The sequence below is a fragment of the Cnephaeus nilssonii genome (genome assembly GCF_951640355.1).
Source record: "Cnephaeus nilssonii genome assembly, chromosome: 3".
Taxonomy (NCBI): domain Eukaryota; kingdom Metazoa; phylum Chordata; class Mammalia; order Chiroptera; family Vespertilionidae; genus Cnephaeus; species Cnephaeus nilssonii.
Genome location: NC_137074.1, coordinates 6243939 through 6259982, shown reverse-complemented (window position 1 = coordinate 6259982; position 16044 = coordinate 6243939). Strand labels below are relative to the sequence as shown.

Genomic DNA, 16044 nt, shown 5'->3' with positions numbered 1-16044 from the left:
GAATGTCAGGCTCTAAAACTTCAGGCCGTTTCTTGTCTGATTCAGCGGATATTCGACGGCTCTGGCTGCCGCCTTGATGACCTTTTAGTTCCAAAAGGGCCTCCGCATTCTTGCTTTTTTATTTCCCCTCTGCATTCTTTTTGTTTGCCTGCTGCTCTTCCCATGGCAGTTTTATATCTATCTGTCTGTCTGTCTATCTATCATTAATCCTCACACGAGGAAATTTTTCCCATTGATTATTAGGGAGAGTGGAAGGGAGGGAGGGGGCGAGAGAGAGAGAAACATCAATGTCAGAGAGACACATTGATTGGTTGCCTCCCGCATGCGCCCCAACTGGGGCCGGGAATGAACTTGCAACCCAGGTACGTGCCCTTGACCGGGAGTTCCATTCAGTGCACAGGTCAGTGCTCTACCACTGAGCCACACCGGCCAGGGCCCCATGGCACAGACTTTTGAAGTTTCTATTCAGGACAACCACAAGCCCTCTCTCTCTTCCCAGGTTCGCGCCATCACCTGTAATAAAGCAACTGCTCTGCCTTTTCCGATCAATCGTCCTTTGAACTCGGCCTTCCCAGCGGAGCGAGAAATCAGCCGAGTTAGTAGCAGGATAACGACTCTGCGGGAAACACTCATTTCTGGTGCCTTTGCCAGGGGGGCCCTGCGTGGACAGATCTCATGATAAAAACACCCAAGCAGCTGGGAGGAATGTGTGTCTTGCATTCACACAGTAGCAACACTGCAGTGTGGACACTGGACAGAAGCTCCTCTTTCCCGAGCACCTGGGCACAGGCACTTGACCCCAGACCCCAGAACAACCCCGCTGAGAACGTGGGGGCCCTCAGGGGGCCCGAGACCCTTCCCCAGGCACTCTGCTCATCCGTGCCAGGAACCAGACTAACTTCAATTCCATCTGAGCCCAAAGCTGTGTCCTTCCCAATCGATGCCAGCTGGTCCACTCCGATGCCCCAAACTGGAAAATTGGGGTCACCCTGGGAATACCATCAGCCAGGTCCCCAAAAGGCACTTGTCTCTGACCACGATTTCAGTTGTGTTATTGAACGTGACCACACAGTAATTATTATATCGGCCCACTGGTCCTTGTCACCTGTGGATCACATTCTTTTACAACAGAATTAAAATCCCAACACAGCCCTAACCCGTTTGGCTCAGTGGATAGAGCATCGCCCTGCGGACTGAAGGGTCCCAGGTTCGATTCCGGTCAAGGGCATGTATCTTGGCTGCGGGCACATCCCCAGTAGGGGGTGTGCAGGAGGCAGCTGATCGATGTTTCCCTCTCATGGATGTTTCTAACTCTCTATCCCTCTCCCTTCCTCTCTGTAAAAAATCAATGAAATATATTTAAAAAAAAATCCCAACACAGCTTGAATGAGGCCTGAAAGGAGTATGATTTTTGGTTTATTTCTTTAGTTTTAAAGGCTACAAACATATTCCTGGTTTACTATTTATTTTAATGTAGTATATTGCCAATTTTTATTCTTAGATTAAAAAACTGTATTGCACCAACTACACCATCATTTCAAATACAAAACGCTGCACCTTCAGATCCCAGTTCTCTCGGTTTAAAATGAAACAATGACTTGCCAGTTAACATCAAATAACAAGATTGTGAAATTAATGAGTAATAGTTAAAAAATACACAGCCCTTAAACCCTCTGAGGGAGGCCATTAGAATAGAGGGTAACACTGCCCAGCACGTGGTCATGACCTGGTGTTCTCCGAGGTTCATCCGCGCCCCGAGACTCACCAGAGACGCGCGGGCCACGCCGTCGACCACCGCATCAAACACCTTCAGGGGCAGGCGCAGCAGAGTGGTGCCGCTGTCCACGATGGCCTTGTCCGCGTTATACTAAAAGGGGGGAAGGAGGGGGTGAGAAGGCGCATGAGTGACACCGCACCAGCCCGCCATCACTGGGCATCCGTTATGTACAAGTTGGGGCAGCCATGGCACCTCTTTGGTGGTTACAATGAATTTTATATTCTCAGAACCTGTAAACCTGGGATCTTTTAGCTCAACGTTCTCACTTCACAGATGAAGAAACTGAGGCCAGAAAAGGGGAGTGACGTGACCAAAATCAACAGCCCTCCCAATACAGAGCCTTATTTTTGTCCCTCATGCAGAGGTGCCCAAATGCCCTTGCCCAGGAGCCTCCGGGGCAACCAGGGAAGACCCCCTTGTCCTCAGAGGGTGCAATGGCACATTAAATGCCATTTGCACAACGCACACAAGCCAGCCCTCCCTCATGCTGCCCAGGGAAAGAGAGAACCAGAGGCACCTTCCGTCAGAGCAGCACACACCCACACACAGTTTGCATTTTATTTCAGGCCCTTGGATTCTGCCACCGGGTTCCTTCATGGCGAACAAGTGCCCTCTGACCTTAAACACAGAGCTGTGGATGCAGCAGTCTCAGTGGGACGGACCACCATCCATCCCGTCTCCGCGGGTTTCTCAGAGGCGTGTGGGTGCATGGGCCTTTGTGGGGGACTGCGACGGGGCGTATGGAAGGATGGGATGCCAAGGTTGGAGGCACGAGGGAGGGATATAATGAAATGCTGGGGGTTTTCATAAACCATTCCGAGGATATCATAGCAGACGAAGGCTCCCTCGAGTCATCATAATCATGATGCCACCATGTGCCACAAATACGCCAACATGCAGTGAGCGGGGTGAGCAGGTTAGCAACGGCTCTGGCCTCATAGCCCTGCACACCTGCCTCCTTGTAGCATAGCCAGCCATTCCCATCCTTAGAGCGTAACTTTTCTTTGAGTGAGAATTATACAGGGGGTTGGGGGATGGTTAACTCTGAAGGAAAGATAAAGCTGATGATTTATTTTTGGTTTCGTTTGGCTTATTTTTGTCCCCCTCTGTCCCTGACACCGATGAAACCTGCATAATGCAGCCTCTTCAGCAGAGTTCAGGGACCACCAGGCCCATAGGAATGGCGAAGGTGTAGCTCCAGGTACCTCTCCTCACTCACCATGTTGTGCTATTTTTTTCCTATTGAGCCAAGTGATGGTAAAAAAAAAACATTTTATTTATTTATTTATTTTTTAGAGAGAGGTCGATTTAAACTTGATTTAAACTTACAGTGTGCCCTTGTAAGTCAAACCCTCATTGGAATCGTACTTTCATTTCAGTCTGATGTTACAAAACTAAAGGCCCTGTAACTTTTAATGTCATGAATCTTTGATTTATCTTGTAGTGTAATGTACCTTCTGATTTTCCACATTCAGGTCCCAGCTGCCATATTTAGGTGCCTCAGGCACACACAGACAGGTAGGCACAAAGAGCTCACAGGGTAGGTACCTCTCTGCAGTCCAGATTAAGGCTCTGGCCTCCGACTTCCAATTTCAGAATTTCGATCTGATAATACCACTCCTCCTTAATCGGAGTATACCAGATGTCTCCTTTGTACAAACTTGGTTCAATTCCTCCCAGGACCTAGGAAGGAAAATAGTAACAGGGATGAAAGAGAAAACACACAGGCATACAGCACGTGACACAAAGCAGCGTGCCCTTGTAAGTCAAACCCACATTGGAATCGTACTTTCGCTTCAGTCTGATGTTACAAAACAAATGTACATGCTTGAAAAGTGAACAGGGACCTTGGGGGCCAGGTACCCACAGGTCAGACAATACTCTGCCCCGGTGTGATCAGGATGCTCCGGGGTTTCCCTCACCGACAGGAAGCACACATAACTCCAGCTTTACCGTACCCAGACTGTGCCCCCAAAAATGCAGTGTAGTAGTTAACCACCCAGCCTGACAGTGGCTTAGCCCTCAGAACAGAGGATGCCCTCCTACCCCACCCAGTGCACGGAAGCAGAACACAAGGGAGCTTCCTTAATCAAACTTCATTTTGCAAAACTACATAACCTTGCTCCACAAATCAGAGGCCCCCTCTCCCCCAAAGAGGGGGTAATCAGGTGTTAAAAGCAGCTGCACTGCCCTAGCGGGTTTAGCTCAGTGGATAGAGCATCAGACTGTGGACTGAAGGGTCCCGGTTTGATTCTGGACAAGGCCATATGCCCGGGTTGCGGGCTCCATCCCCAGTAGGGGGTGTGGAGGAGGCAGCTGATCAATGACTCTCTCATCATTGATGCTTCTATCTCTCTCTCTGCCTCTCCCTTCCTCTCTGAAATCAATAAAAATATATTTTAAAAGGAAAGAGCAGCTGCACTGATAGCAAATGCAAGTGGCTGAGCCTGCTTCTCACAGCTGGAGAGCAAAGGCGTGGCAGCACCCACCCTGAGGAAGGCGGCCTCCTGTGCATTCACCTGTCACCTCCTGCTGGAGACATCAGGGTGCAGGTTCCATCAAGGGGACACTCAGGGCTGATGGCCTTGAATGATTCTGTTTCACTAACACTTTAGCTCTGTGTGTGTGTGTGTGTGTGTGTGTGTGTGTGTGTGTGTTGGGGAGGGGAGATATACAGGTGTTCTTGTCTCCCCAAACGTATGAAATCACAGGCACCGCCTTTGTGTCCCCTCCCCAGAGTGAGGCCCACCTGCAAACCCCCCACTGTTTCTCACCTGCCCCTCCCCCACCCATCAAAACCGGTTACCTTCCAGAGGAAAACTTTAAAAAAGCTTTAATGGAATTTGGGGGAGCTACGAGAATCATCTTCTGGATGGCAGGATGATTAGGAAAGATAAAAATAATAGCTAATTTTATTCATTTTTAAAAAGGTTCTATAATAACTATTATCAAACTCTTCCAAGACCTATGTACGCCTACATGTCTAGTATTTCTATCAGGTCTTTAATAAAATAAAATAAAAAAGAGCCCCAGTGGTTTGTGAGTTTCTTTCGCCTCTTGAAGACGGAAAGATACCCACAAGACTACCTCCGTTGGTACCAGATCCGGCCACCGGCAATCCCGCCCCGCACATCTGCATGGAGAAGACGTTGGGGATCCCGGCTTGCGTCACGAGGGAATCGAAGAACGTCTCCAGAGAACTCGATGGCTGCGGAGGGAGGACAGGGACAAGGCTTCAGACTCACAGGCCAGGCGAGGGATGACCCAGGGTCCACACCACTGCATGTTTATATTTTATGTTTTTCACAGCTAAACAATAAACAAGCTTAGGACTAAGTACCTTCAACAATAACTCACAACCCTCCAACAGGACTTCCTACTACGAGGGAGTTTTCCTGTTGGTTGTAGGAGTGAGAGTGTTGCCGGAAGCTATTGGGAGGCTGTCCCATTTATCATCACGACAGCCCGGCGAGGCGGCGTGGGAAGCTGGGGAAGTGGCTTTCCACGGTAGCGGGTGGATTCTCACTGCAGACATTTCGGAGGAAGGAGAGAGCAGGGTCTCCCGGGCCGGAGGTTGTCTGCACCTCTTTCAGCCACAGTTGTCTGTCCATCATGCAAATTACAGATGCCAGACCCAGCAGATAATTTGTCTCAGATCCCAGACGGTTCAGCTGTCTACTGAACTCCGGTGAGCGGGGATTTAGCAGAAAAGGAGCAATGCTCTGCTCCTCAAGTTGAAAAGCTGGATCGTTTATTCCCCACTGCCGAATTTCACTCTACGCCTTCCTGACACGCAGCCATCCACGCCGAGGACGCCCCCATTTCCCCAGGACTCAAAGGAGAGAGGGACCGTCTACCGACAGCTCTGAGTTGGGGGTGGACCACGGGTGCTGGGGTCACAAAGGAAGGTCATAGGCTTGCGTTTAGATTTTGGCTTTGACAGCTGGGAGGTAGGAGAGCTAGTCACTATGAGGGTTCGTTTTTGGTGGAAACTTAATTGCAGTAGCATGGATGCTATAGGCATATGCCAACAACCTGTGGTTAACAGAAGGCACGGTCATTTATTATCTGTAAGATAATACAAATTATCATCTACAATTCTGGAGGGAGGAGGGAGGGAGCCCCACTAGCAAACATATACATCTTCCCATTTGTTGAGTTCATTTGCACTGTCTCCCACTCAGCTCCCGTGGAATCTGGTGAGCCTGGGACGACGTCTCTGTCTTTGTCGCAGGACTCTGTGTTTGGGTCAGTGAGACGAAGGCGCCTCTGGACATGGGTGGGACCGGTGCTGACCCAGGCGGGTGTGGACACGGGTGGGGCTGGTGCCGATCCAGGGGTGTTCTTCTGTTGTCCATCTCCCTGAGAGGCAGCAAGGTAACCACTGCACAGGACTGAATCCTGGCTCCACCTGCTTAACCCTGGGACTTGCCCCTTGGTTTCCTTATCTGTAAAATGGGATGATAATGGGCTCTGAGAGCAGTTCTCAGCTTAAATGGGCGTTATCTCATAAAGGGCTGGGCGCAGAGCCTGGCACAGTCAGGGATCTGTTAGGATTCCATCAGGTCACCATCAGTAGGGCTGTGCCCAGCGTCCCTGTAGAGGTTTCAAAGCACACAGTCCCACGACCAAGAGAACCTGATTGCGGGGTGTGTGTGGACCTGGGCATCTGCAGGAGGGGAGCCCCCGTGGGTGGCTCCTCAGTGGGAAGCATCTGGGGTCCACCAGGGACCGCCACACACCATGGCCACCACTCACCGTTCATCAACCCACTTCAGAAACGCTTGGGGCCACCACCCAACCGCCCTGCCTGTCCCTGCTCCCTACACATTCTCTCACTGACTCCTCAGCTCCCAGAGTGTGGGGCCAATGGCTGCTAATCCTGGAATTTCACAGACGAAAAGATAAAAGGTCATGTGGAACGTCTGGAAACCCCCAAGTCGTTGATTCCCAAGGGAAGTTTTCCATGTGATTCATTCCAGATCGTTTAGCGTCTTCCAAATAATCAGCATGAAAACGGTCCCACCCACATCTTTCACTTTGAAAGTCACATGAAGACGAAATGTTTGGCCCGGGGTCACATGGTTGGTGAACATATATTGAGAAATGAAAGTTACGCAAATCTCATACTAAGCTTGGCCTCCGGTACCGAGAAAAGAGGGGGGTCCGGAACCGGGCTGGGCCCCATAGACAGTGAAACAAGGCGGCTGGGGCTCTGACTGCCCTGGGCGAGGCGGGACCTCTGATCCTCAGTACACACATCTCAAAAGTGGGGTAACTTGACCTTACACAGTCAGCCTCTCGGGGAGCTCGTGAGAACTGACATCTTTGATGTTCTCAGCCGCGTGTCTCAGGGGGCTGGTTTTTCTCCTTGAGAAACCACAGGGCTGGGGATCCCCGCCCCCCCTGCTAGCTGCCCCCTTCCACCCTCCCCTCCCCCGCCCCTGCACCATCTGCTAGTAAACTTGAGCTGGAACAAATGTCCTTATGAGGCGAGAGAGCAGGCCTTCCCTCGGGGACCCTCAGGGACCCCTGGGGCTCTGTGGTCGCCCGCCTGCTGCTCCTGCGGCTCCTGCCGGGCGCCTTGGTTTCCCTCTTAGCTCTGCTCAAAGCCTGACCCTGAGCGAGGAGGTGTGGTGCCCGGGGACGGGCCGGAGGGTGACCTCCTTCTGCTTGGCTCGGGTGTCTGCAGACCTGCCCAGGGGTGCTCAGTGTCCCAGCCGCCTGCCCCAGGCAGCCCTTCCCTGTGGAAACGCCCCGGCCTCGGCCAGCCGCCTCCCTCTCCCGCCCGCCAGCAGCGCTTCCTGCAGCCTGCCCTTCCTGCTTGTGAGGTGCGGATGCTGCCGAGAGCAAGGTTCCCCCCTCTTCCTCGGCGTGGGACTCCTTCCAGTGGCCGGTGGTCCCCAGGCAGGCTCTCCAGGTGCCCCGGCGGCGGCCGCAGGTGTCCCTCAGAGGGCTCTCAGCCTGCCGGGGCCACCCCCCCCGCCGAGGTCCCCGTGTCTCCTGTAGGGTCCATCTGCATACGAGTGTATGGATGTAATAAACGTGTTTTCTCTGAACCCTACGCTAATAAAAACTCCTACACAAAATCACAGAGTGATCCAGGTTCTCAGTATTTCCAAACTATGCGAGTAAAATAGATAAAAACAACAGACGAACAGTAAGTAATGGTACCAGGTTACCTTGCAGGAAGGTCCCAAAATTGTGCCATGTCCCTTTAATTTTAAAAATGCCTAGACCAGGCGTCCTCAAACTACGGCCCGCGGGCCACATGCGGGTGTTTTTGCCGTTTTGTTTTTTTTTTGCCTCAAAATAAGATATGTGCAGTGTGCATAGGAATTTGTTCATAGTTTTTTTTAAACTATAGTCCGGCCCTCCAACGGTCTGAGGGACAATGAACTGGCCCCCTGTTTAAAAAGTTTGAGGACCCCTGGCCTAGACATTTCATAAACTGTGTGACCAGCGGTCTGTTCGGCCCTGTGATTCTGTCTGACCATCTCCGACGGCCTGGACCCGTTCACCGGCCCCTCGGACGAGGGGTTTGCGGAACCTCCTCCCATCGCTCCATTCCCTTTGGCCCCTGACGGTTCTCACCTTGGCCAGGGCCGCGTAGGCGAGCCCAAGGATCCCGTTCCACTGAATCCCAGGCAGGAAGAAACTCTCCGACGCGAAGATGGTGGCGATGTTGACGAGGAAGGAAGTGTTGAAGCCCTTTGTGATGGTGACCAGGTCCTCCCCCACGGAGCCCGTCCAGCTGCCTTGCGTGTACTTCACGGTGACATCAAAGCCCTTGGGACGGTAAGTGCTGGACCTGGAGGGAGTAGAGCAGGGCCTGGGTGTCCGTGTCCCACAGGGCGGCCGGCCGCGGTGGCAGACAGCTGTCCCGAACCCAGTCAGCTGCAAGCAGTTCCCACCCGTGCGCATTGGACACGGTCACATCTCCCACCACACAGATCGCCACTACTGTGTGGGTGGCAGCGTGTGGCAGGAAATACTGGGTTAACATGTGGTCCCTCTGCATACAGCTCTCGTGCCCAGTAAAGGCCCGTAGATCCACTGCTTCACTTGACTGTGTCAGCCTGGGAAGGCACAACTGAGTGTGGGCACCTGCCTGGCCGTCTAGTGAGGTGGGGACCCTGCACTGGGCTTGGTGACACAGGGAGGGGCGAGCAGCGCCACCAGCTTGTGCCAGCAGCAGCCGAGGGCTCAGATTCACACGACCAGTGTAATGAGTAAAGACGAAGCCATTCTCACCAACGCCACAGGCCTTCCCCTTTAGGCCCCACACTACCCCTGATGCCCCAGGTTCAGGGCTCCCCCTTAATGCCCCGAAGTTGATTATACTCACAGCAGAATGAGGGGGATAAAGCAATGGCATGCTTGACACAAATCACTGGACACCATCTCCCACCCCATATGCATAGAGCCCTAAGCGTAGGTTACTCAAACACAGTAACAGAACAAGAGAAGATCATGGGCAGGAAAAATGACAGAGAGACAGACAATAGGCAGGCGAACACAGAAAACGCCAGTGACGAGAGCTATCCAGGGGACAGAGCTACAGCAAGCATGTCAAACTCAAGGCTAACACGGGCCAGGTAAACAAGGTTTAGGTTTATGTGGGCCGCAAAAACACAAAAGCTTCAATTTTCATAGAAACGTAGGTTTACTTCAATAAGAGACATGCTGAACACAAAGGGCTGAAATAAATGAGTAATTGTTAACATAAAATAATAGAACATTTTAATAAAAATTAGTATTTTTTCTTGAACATTAACTTACCAGACACTGAATAACTGCACAAATTAATAAGCGTAACACAAATAAACCTATTTTTCTTGTTCTCCGAAAGCGAAATATTTCCTGTTGCGCACACCAAACAAGTCAGTCTAAGACTAATGCCGTGGCCATCGGCTGCTAAAATACTCGCTGCTGGTATTAGTGGAGAGAAATGGTGCGCCTGCGCGTAAGGCGCGTGAGGGAAATGAATGCAACACGATGATAGGAATCAGTCATTAGCGAACATTGTAGTTCGTTATTAATAATTATGTATAACAGGATATTGTAAAAATTAAGTTACAAAATTTGTATTAAAACGTTTCTTCCATACCGTTATATTGGCTGGGCTGCAAAAATATTCGTTGTGGGCCGCACGCGCCCCTGGTCCGTGAGTTTGACATGCTTGCTCTAGAGTGTTCTTGTTGGCCTACAGTTTTCACTCCCCCTCTGTCCTAATATCAAGTCTCTAACCATTAATGTTAACACGCCTTTGTGTTAGAATTACATGAATTAGTGCACTCCTCTTTGGAGTCGGGAAGCAAAGTTAGTCAGAGATGACAAGACCTTCTTTTTTTTTTGGTACATCAGAGAGGTTTTAGAATAATGGTCTCTGAGTCAGTAAATTGCACTTCTGAGAGTCTGACCCTAAGGGAACACCCGGGAAGCAGACAGAGGTTTATGTACAAAGACACTCACTATGTTTTATTGAGAACAGCAAACAACTGGAAACCACCCAAAGGCCCATATAAAGGAACTGTTTAGTAAATTATCGTACATCCACGTGATGGAATATTACACAGCACTAAAAAACAGTCTTTACATTGAGAAATTTTCAATGACCAAAAAAATTAAGGTAAAAAAATGTACATATGTGGGAGAATCTTCTTCAAGACAATTACATGAAGGTATCAACAGTGACTCACCTCAGCACGGTGGGGTTTTGTGGGGGAAATGCTTGTTCTTGTGGTTAGGCCCTTCATACGTGTAACTTTTATATGTAGGAGAACATGTAACTTTTTAAAATGTGTTTTTTATTGATTTCAGAGAGAGGAAGGGAGAATGAGATAGAAACCTCAATGATGAGGGAGAATCATCAATCAGCTGCCTCCTGCACACACCCTACTGGGGATCGAGCCCACAACCGGGGCATGTGCCCTGACCGGGAATCAGTCCCAGGTGACCTCCTGGTTCATGGGTTGACACTCAACCACTGACCACCCCAGCCAGGCAAGAGAACACATAACTTTTATAATTAGGGGAATATATAGCTTAAAGAAATCTTCACGTGAGGGTATGCTTATTGATTTTAGAGAGAGTGAAAGGGAGGGAGGGAGAGGGAGAGGGAAAGGGGGAGAGAGAGAAACATTGATAAGCTGTCTTCCATACATGCCTCGACCAGGGATCAAACCGGCAACCTAGGTATGTGCCCTGAGTAGGCATCAAACCTGCAACCTTTCAGTATATGGGACAAAGTTCCAACTCACTGAGCCACACTGGCCAAGACTATAACTTCCATATATATATAACTTTTTATAATTAGGGGAAAAGTATTTACAACTTTTATCATTAGGGGATATATATATCTTTTATAATTAGGGGGAAAAGTTATTTTAAAAATGTCAAGGCAGACAAATTTTAGAAAGACTTAATTCGTTCTAACTTTGTAATGGAATCTAGAATATGAAGAATGTATAACTTTAATATTTAGCCTGTTAGCTCACATCCTTAAAGTGAGAGCAGCATGAAGTGCACAGTCCTGACAAGGGCGGGTACAGAGGAAACTCGAGAGTGGGGGGCGCTGAGACTCTCCAGAAATGACTTAGGGAATGTGTAGAGTCTGGTCAGGGAAAGGTGGGCGCCTGAGGATTGGTGAAGTGCCAATCTTTAGTGCCAACAGAAATTCAGGTGTGCTTGGCAGACAGCCGGGGCTGCATTCATTTACACTGAATAGAATAAAAACAGTGAATTATTCAGTCCCTTTTGACAATCTGGGGTCATCCCTCAAGTTAAAAAACACACAGTTGCTAACAGAAGATGCTAATTATTTTGAAATGCTCGGAGGATGTGATCTAGCACAGGGTCGGCACCCCCTTTCTGTAAAGGGCCAGAAAAATAAATGTTTAAGCTCTTGTGGGTCACATGACCTCCGTTTCAGCTACTCAGCTCCGCAGGGATAATGAGCAAGCAGCCTCTGACAACACATGAGCCAATGTGCCTGGCTGTGTTCCAATAAAACTTTATTTACAAAGCAGACAGGAGGTCCCACGTAGCCTGTGGGCCCTAGTTTTGCCAGCTCCTGATCTGGAAGATCAGCTATCTACCCCCAAACAGTGGGAAAGCACCATCACTTTCTTTTGAGAAATGGTTTTATTTTCACTGCGTCCAGGCTACAGAAAACATTAGAATCTGCTCACGGTAGCGCCAAGAGCCCGAACATCTACTGAGTATGTCTTCTACAGTTTTCCCACCAGGCTGCCAGTCCCCTCGTGGGGGGAACCATCGGGATATTTTGTCGTCATTTGCAGAGAGATAAGAGGCATTGGAGCTACACTGCTCGGGTTCAAATACCAGTGCAGCCACTTATCAGCTGTGTGACCCTGGGTCAAGTCATTTAACCTCTCCATGCCTCAGTTTCCTCAACTCAAAATGGGGAGAATATAGCACCATACCTCATGGAGTTAATTTTGAGGATTAAAGAGTGAATATGTAAAGCATTTGGGACAAAGCCCTGGAACATAGCAGGTATACAACAAAAATAGCTGCTGTTATTATAATTATCTAATCACTTGCTACCTTTACTCAATGTATGAATTATTACAAAATGTAAGCTTTTTTTCCCCCTAGAAAATCTTCTGTAGAGCTACTCTTACTGAGTATCCCAAACTGTCTCATTCTAAGGTCCAGCCACCCGCACTGGAAGGGGAAAGTGTGTGGGGAAGGCTTGGTTAAGGTGGCCAGGAAGATGGAGGAGACAGTACAGTTTTATAGACGGTACAGCTGTCGATAGCTGGTTCGGCTCAGTGGATAGAGCATTGACCTGCAGATTGAAGGGTCCCAGGTTCTATTCCAATGGTCAAGGGCACGTGCCTGGGGTACAGGCCCGACCCCCCAGTGGAGGGTGTGCAGGAGGCAGCCAATCAATGATTCTCCCTCATCATTGATGTTTCTATCACTCTCTCCTTCTCCCTTCCTCTCTGAAATCAATAAAAAAATATACATTTTTTAAAAAGGTACAGTTATGTTTCAGACCAGCACTGCCCAAGAGACCTTGCTGTGAGAAATAGTCTCTGTGGATGCCGTCCCATTCGGCAGCCGTGGGGGGCTACGGAGCACTTGAAAAGTGATGATGGTGGGACTGAACACTGACCACTTACTTAACATTAATTAACGAGCCACGCGTGGCTAATGGCTGCCCTTGCGGAAAGCACGGCTCCAAAGGGAGAAAGCACTCCTCAACCATATCCCCTGGGACCCGCAAGCCCAACCAAAGGCCCAGAGACGCACCGTAAGCAGCTCTGCGGGTTATCAGCGCGGTTTCCAGCACTAAATTAAAAAACAGGTGCGTTCCTCCCTCTTCACGGTCTAACGTCCTACCTCTTGGCGTTGAAAAGCCTTGGCTCTCAACTGCTCTGCACATTAATTAGCCAAATTGAGAGGGAGCCCAGATCGGCTTCTCCTCGGTAGCATCCCTCGGCGTGCCCAGAAACAGCAGTCAATCAAGGATTCGGGGAGCCAGGAAAAAGTCCACGCACCGCAATCAAATCGCTTTGAACCAAATTCAGGAGACGCTCTCCTCTGCTAAGGGTGCTCAGGGGACTTGGGATTGGAAAGTGAAATCAATGGGACTGAGGAGGAGAGAGCCCAGCACGTGTTACTATTGCAAAAGAAACCAGGACTGTTTCAGAAGACGTGAGAGAGAAGGAGGAGGGCAGATCTCCAGGGCTCTCCTGAGTCATGCCACCCCGGAGGGTCCTATAGGACTCTGCCCACTCCTTCCTGGGGCGTCTCTGCACATTTCAGACTTACCTTCAGGGTGGCTGGCCTGACCCCGGGAGGATCCCCCTGACTCTTCCACGGTCCTGGAAGTGACCGGAACAGTGGGCCGCAGACAGCCCAGGGGCTCTCGGTTAGCCGGCCTGACCTGGTGGTTCATCAACATTCTCAACAATGGCACATGCGAGGTGGCTCCAATAGGGCCAGTCCCCCCTGGACACCCAAACAACGGGGCAGGCTCAATACATTATCTAAAAAGTCAGGCACTTTTAGATAATGTGTGGCTCAGGGGTTGAGCATCCACCCATGAACCGAGAGGTCACCAGTTCAATTCCCAGTCAGGGCACATGCATAGGTTGCAGGCTCGATCCTCAGTAGGGGGCATACAGGAGGCAGCTGATTGAGGATTCTCTCTGATCATTGATGTCTCTCTCTCTCTCTTCCCCTCTCTCTAAAATCAATAAAAACATATTTTGGGGGGGAAAAAGAATCAGGCAAAAATGTCTGTCACTGTCACATGGACAGAGGAGGCATTTGGTCTGGGGGGTCCAGCTCAGCCTCCTTTAGGTCACCAGGTAATTCTCGCATATTCTAACTCCCCCGACAGGCCCCTGTCGAGGAAAGAAATTGCTCCCGTGCCATGCTGATCTGCGGGCTCCACCCCAGGTGGAGTGTGGGAGGAAAGGAAATGCTAATAGAAATATACTTAATTTCCTGAATAGATTAGTAGGTCAGAAATGATGAGTCTATTGAATCTCTCATCAACCCAACTGGCTGGAGGCTGTTTGATTGGCTGGAAAAGAAGCACATCTTGAAAAGCACACCGCCTTCCCTTTGCTGCAGAGTAGTTCTCGGGACACTCGCCGCCCTGGGCAGCCGGCGTCTGATGGGAACGAGCCACACCAATGACTCACGGCAGCCTGACGTCTCATCTCATAAATCAAGGAGACCTTGTCAAAGAGCCCCAAGCCCAGTCCCCAATTACTGGGGAAATGCTTCAGGAAGTACGAACCCTCAATACCCAGTGTCTGGGGGACTTGAATCGGAGGCCGACAATCCCAGCCGAGCCTCATTATAACCGAGGGAGATCAGAGGGCCGAGCAAGCAGAGGCATCACGGCGCAGGCGCTGCACACGGAACAGAAGCCTCGCGAAGAGCTGGGGAAGGCAGCGAGAACCTTCTCCTGTCCTCCACCGAGTGCAGCGGGGGAAAGTGTGCCTCAGGCCAACGCCATCGTCCCCTGAAAGCGTCGGACAAACGCATCACACGTCCTTCCCACAGAGGCCGAGTTACGTTCGTCGTCCGTAGCTTCACAATAATAAGTCTGTGCTCCTATAAGTCTATGAAAGCCTGGGAGACGGAGGGCAGGAGAGGGAGGAAGGCAAGGTGAAGTGGGGCCACTGGCGACAAGATGTGCCTGCAGGTCAGCGATGAGCCGCCTCGTTCTGGCTCAGCTAAGAGGAAGCCGTGGCCTTGTTGAAGAATGTTCTCTTGACAGGAAAGGTGGGCTCAGGGACAGAGGCCAAAATGTGAGTAAGGTTCTAAGGTACTAAGAACATCTCAGGCCCTCGCCAGTTTAGCGCAGTGGACAGAGTGTTGGGTCGGCCTGTGGACTGAAGGGTCCTGGGTTCGATTCCCATCAGGTGCATGGACCTCGGTTGCAGGCTACTTCCTGGCCCGAGTCCTGGTCGGGGCTTCTGCAGGAGGCAACCCATTGATGTGTTTCTCTCACATCGATATTCCTCTCCGTCTTTCCCGCTCTCTTCCACTCTCTCAATGGAAAAATATCCCCAAAGTGTTTCTCTCACATCAATATTTCTCTGTCTTTCCCTCTCTCTTCCACTCTCTCAATGGAAAAATACCCTCGGGTGAGGATTTAAAGAAAAGGAAAGGAAAATCTCACTAATATTTGCAAGCAAGTAAATCCAACTGAGGTTTGAATGACAGGAGTGCCCAGGGGATGAATGCACAACGCAGTTTCTGGGGGGGCATCACCAAGACTCTGCGCCGACGAGGAAAATCCCGCCATCTCTCCAGGCTGCTCTGGGGCCCGGGTCTATCTCAGCCAGCATCCTACCAGCCTGCTCTGGGCACCGGGTGCCCACGGTGAGCTCACAGCCTCCTCTGCAGCATGCGTCTCCAACTGCTATTGACCCGGAGTGTTTACATATTGAGGTCCTGATTCCTTCGCTATAAATGACCCCCTTCTCTCCCCAATGTAACATCAGGGCAATCAGAACTGCGTATGTAGGGAGGTTACATACAACACCTCTGCCTTGCTTTCAGGGCACCACAAAGGAACTCCGTAAAAACTACGGGGCAACACCAAGGCAACGTTCCCAGCAGCCCAGGCCCCGCGCAGTCTCCCGCTCACCTCCGGGGCCTCTCCCGGCCAGTTCACCTCCACATTAGGACCAGAGAGACCACAGCAAACACCCAGGACCATGAGCGCTCTGCACTCGGGTGTAACTACAAAGATGCTGACTTGCACTTTT

At 50.5% G+C, this 16044-nt stretch overlaps 1 protein-coding gene across 1 annotated transcript in view; it reads right to left on the bottom strand.

Moving 5' to 3' along the window:
- Positions 1-16044, bottom strand: part of BACE2 (beta-secretase 2) — a 74757-nt gene that overhangs the window by 27323 nt on the left and 31390 nt on the right. Inside the window, exons 3-6 of the mRNA XM_079766695.1 lie at positions 8372-8588; positions 4857-4985; positions 3326-3460; positions 1766-1867 (exon numbers count right to left, since the gene is read on the bottom strand). Coding sequence (XP_079622821.1) covers positions 1766-1867; positions 3326-3460; positions 4857-4985; positions 8372-8588 — 583 coding nt within the window. The remainder of the gene's footprint in view (positions 1-1765; positions 1868-3325; positions 3461-4856; positions 4986-8371; positions 8589-16044) is intronic.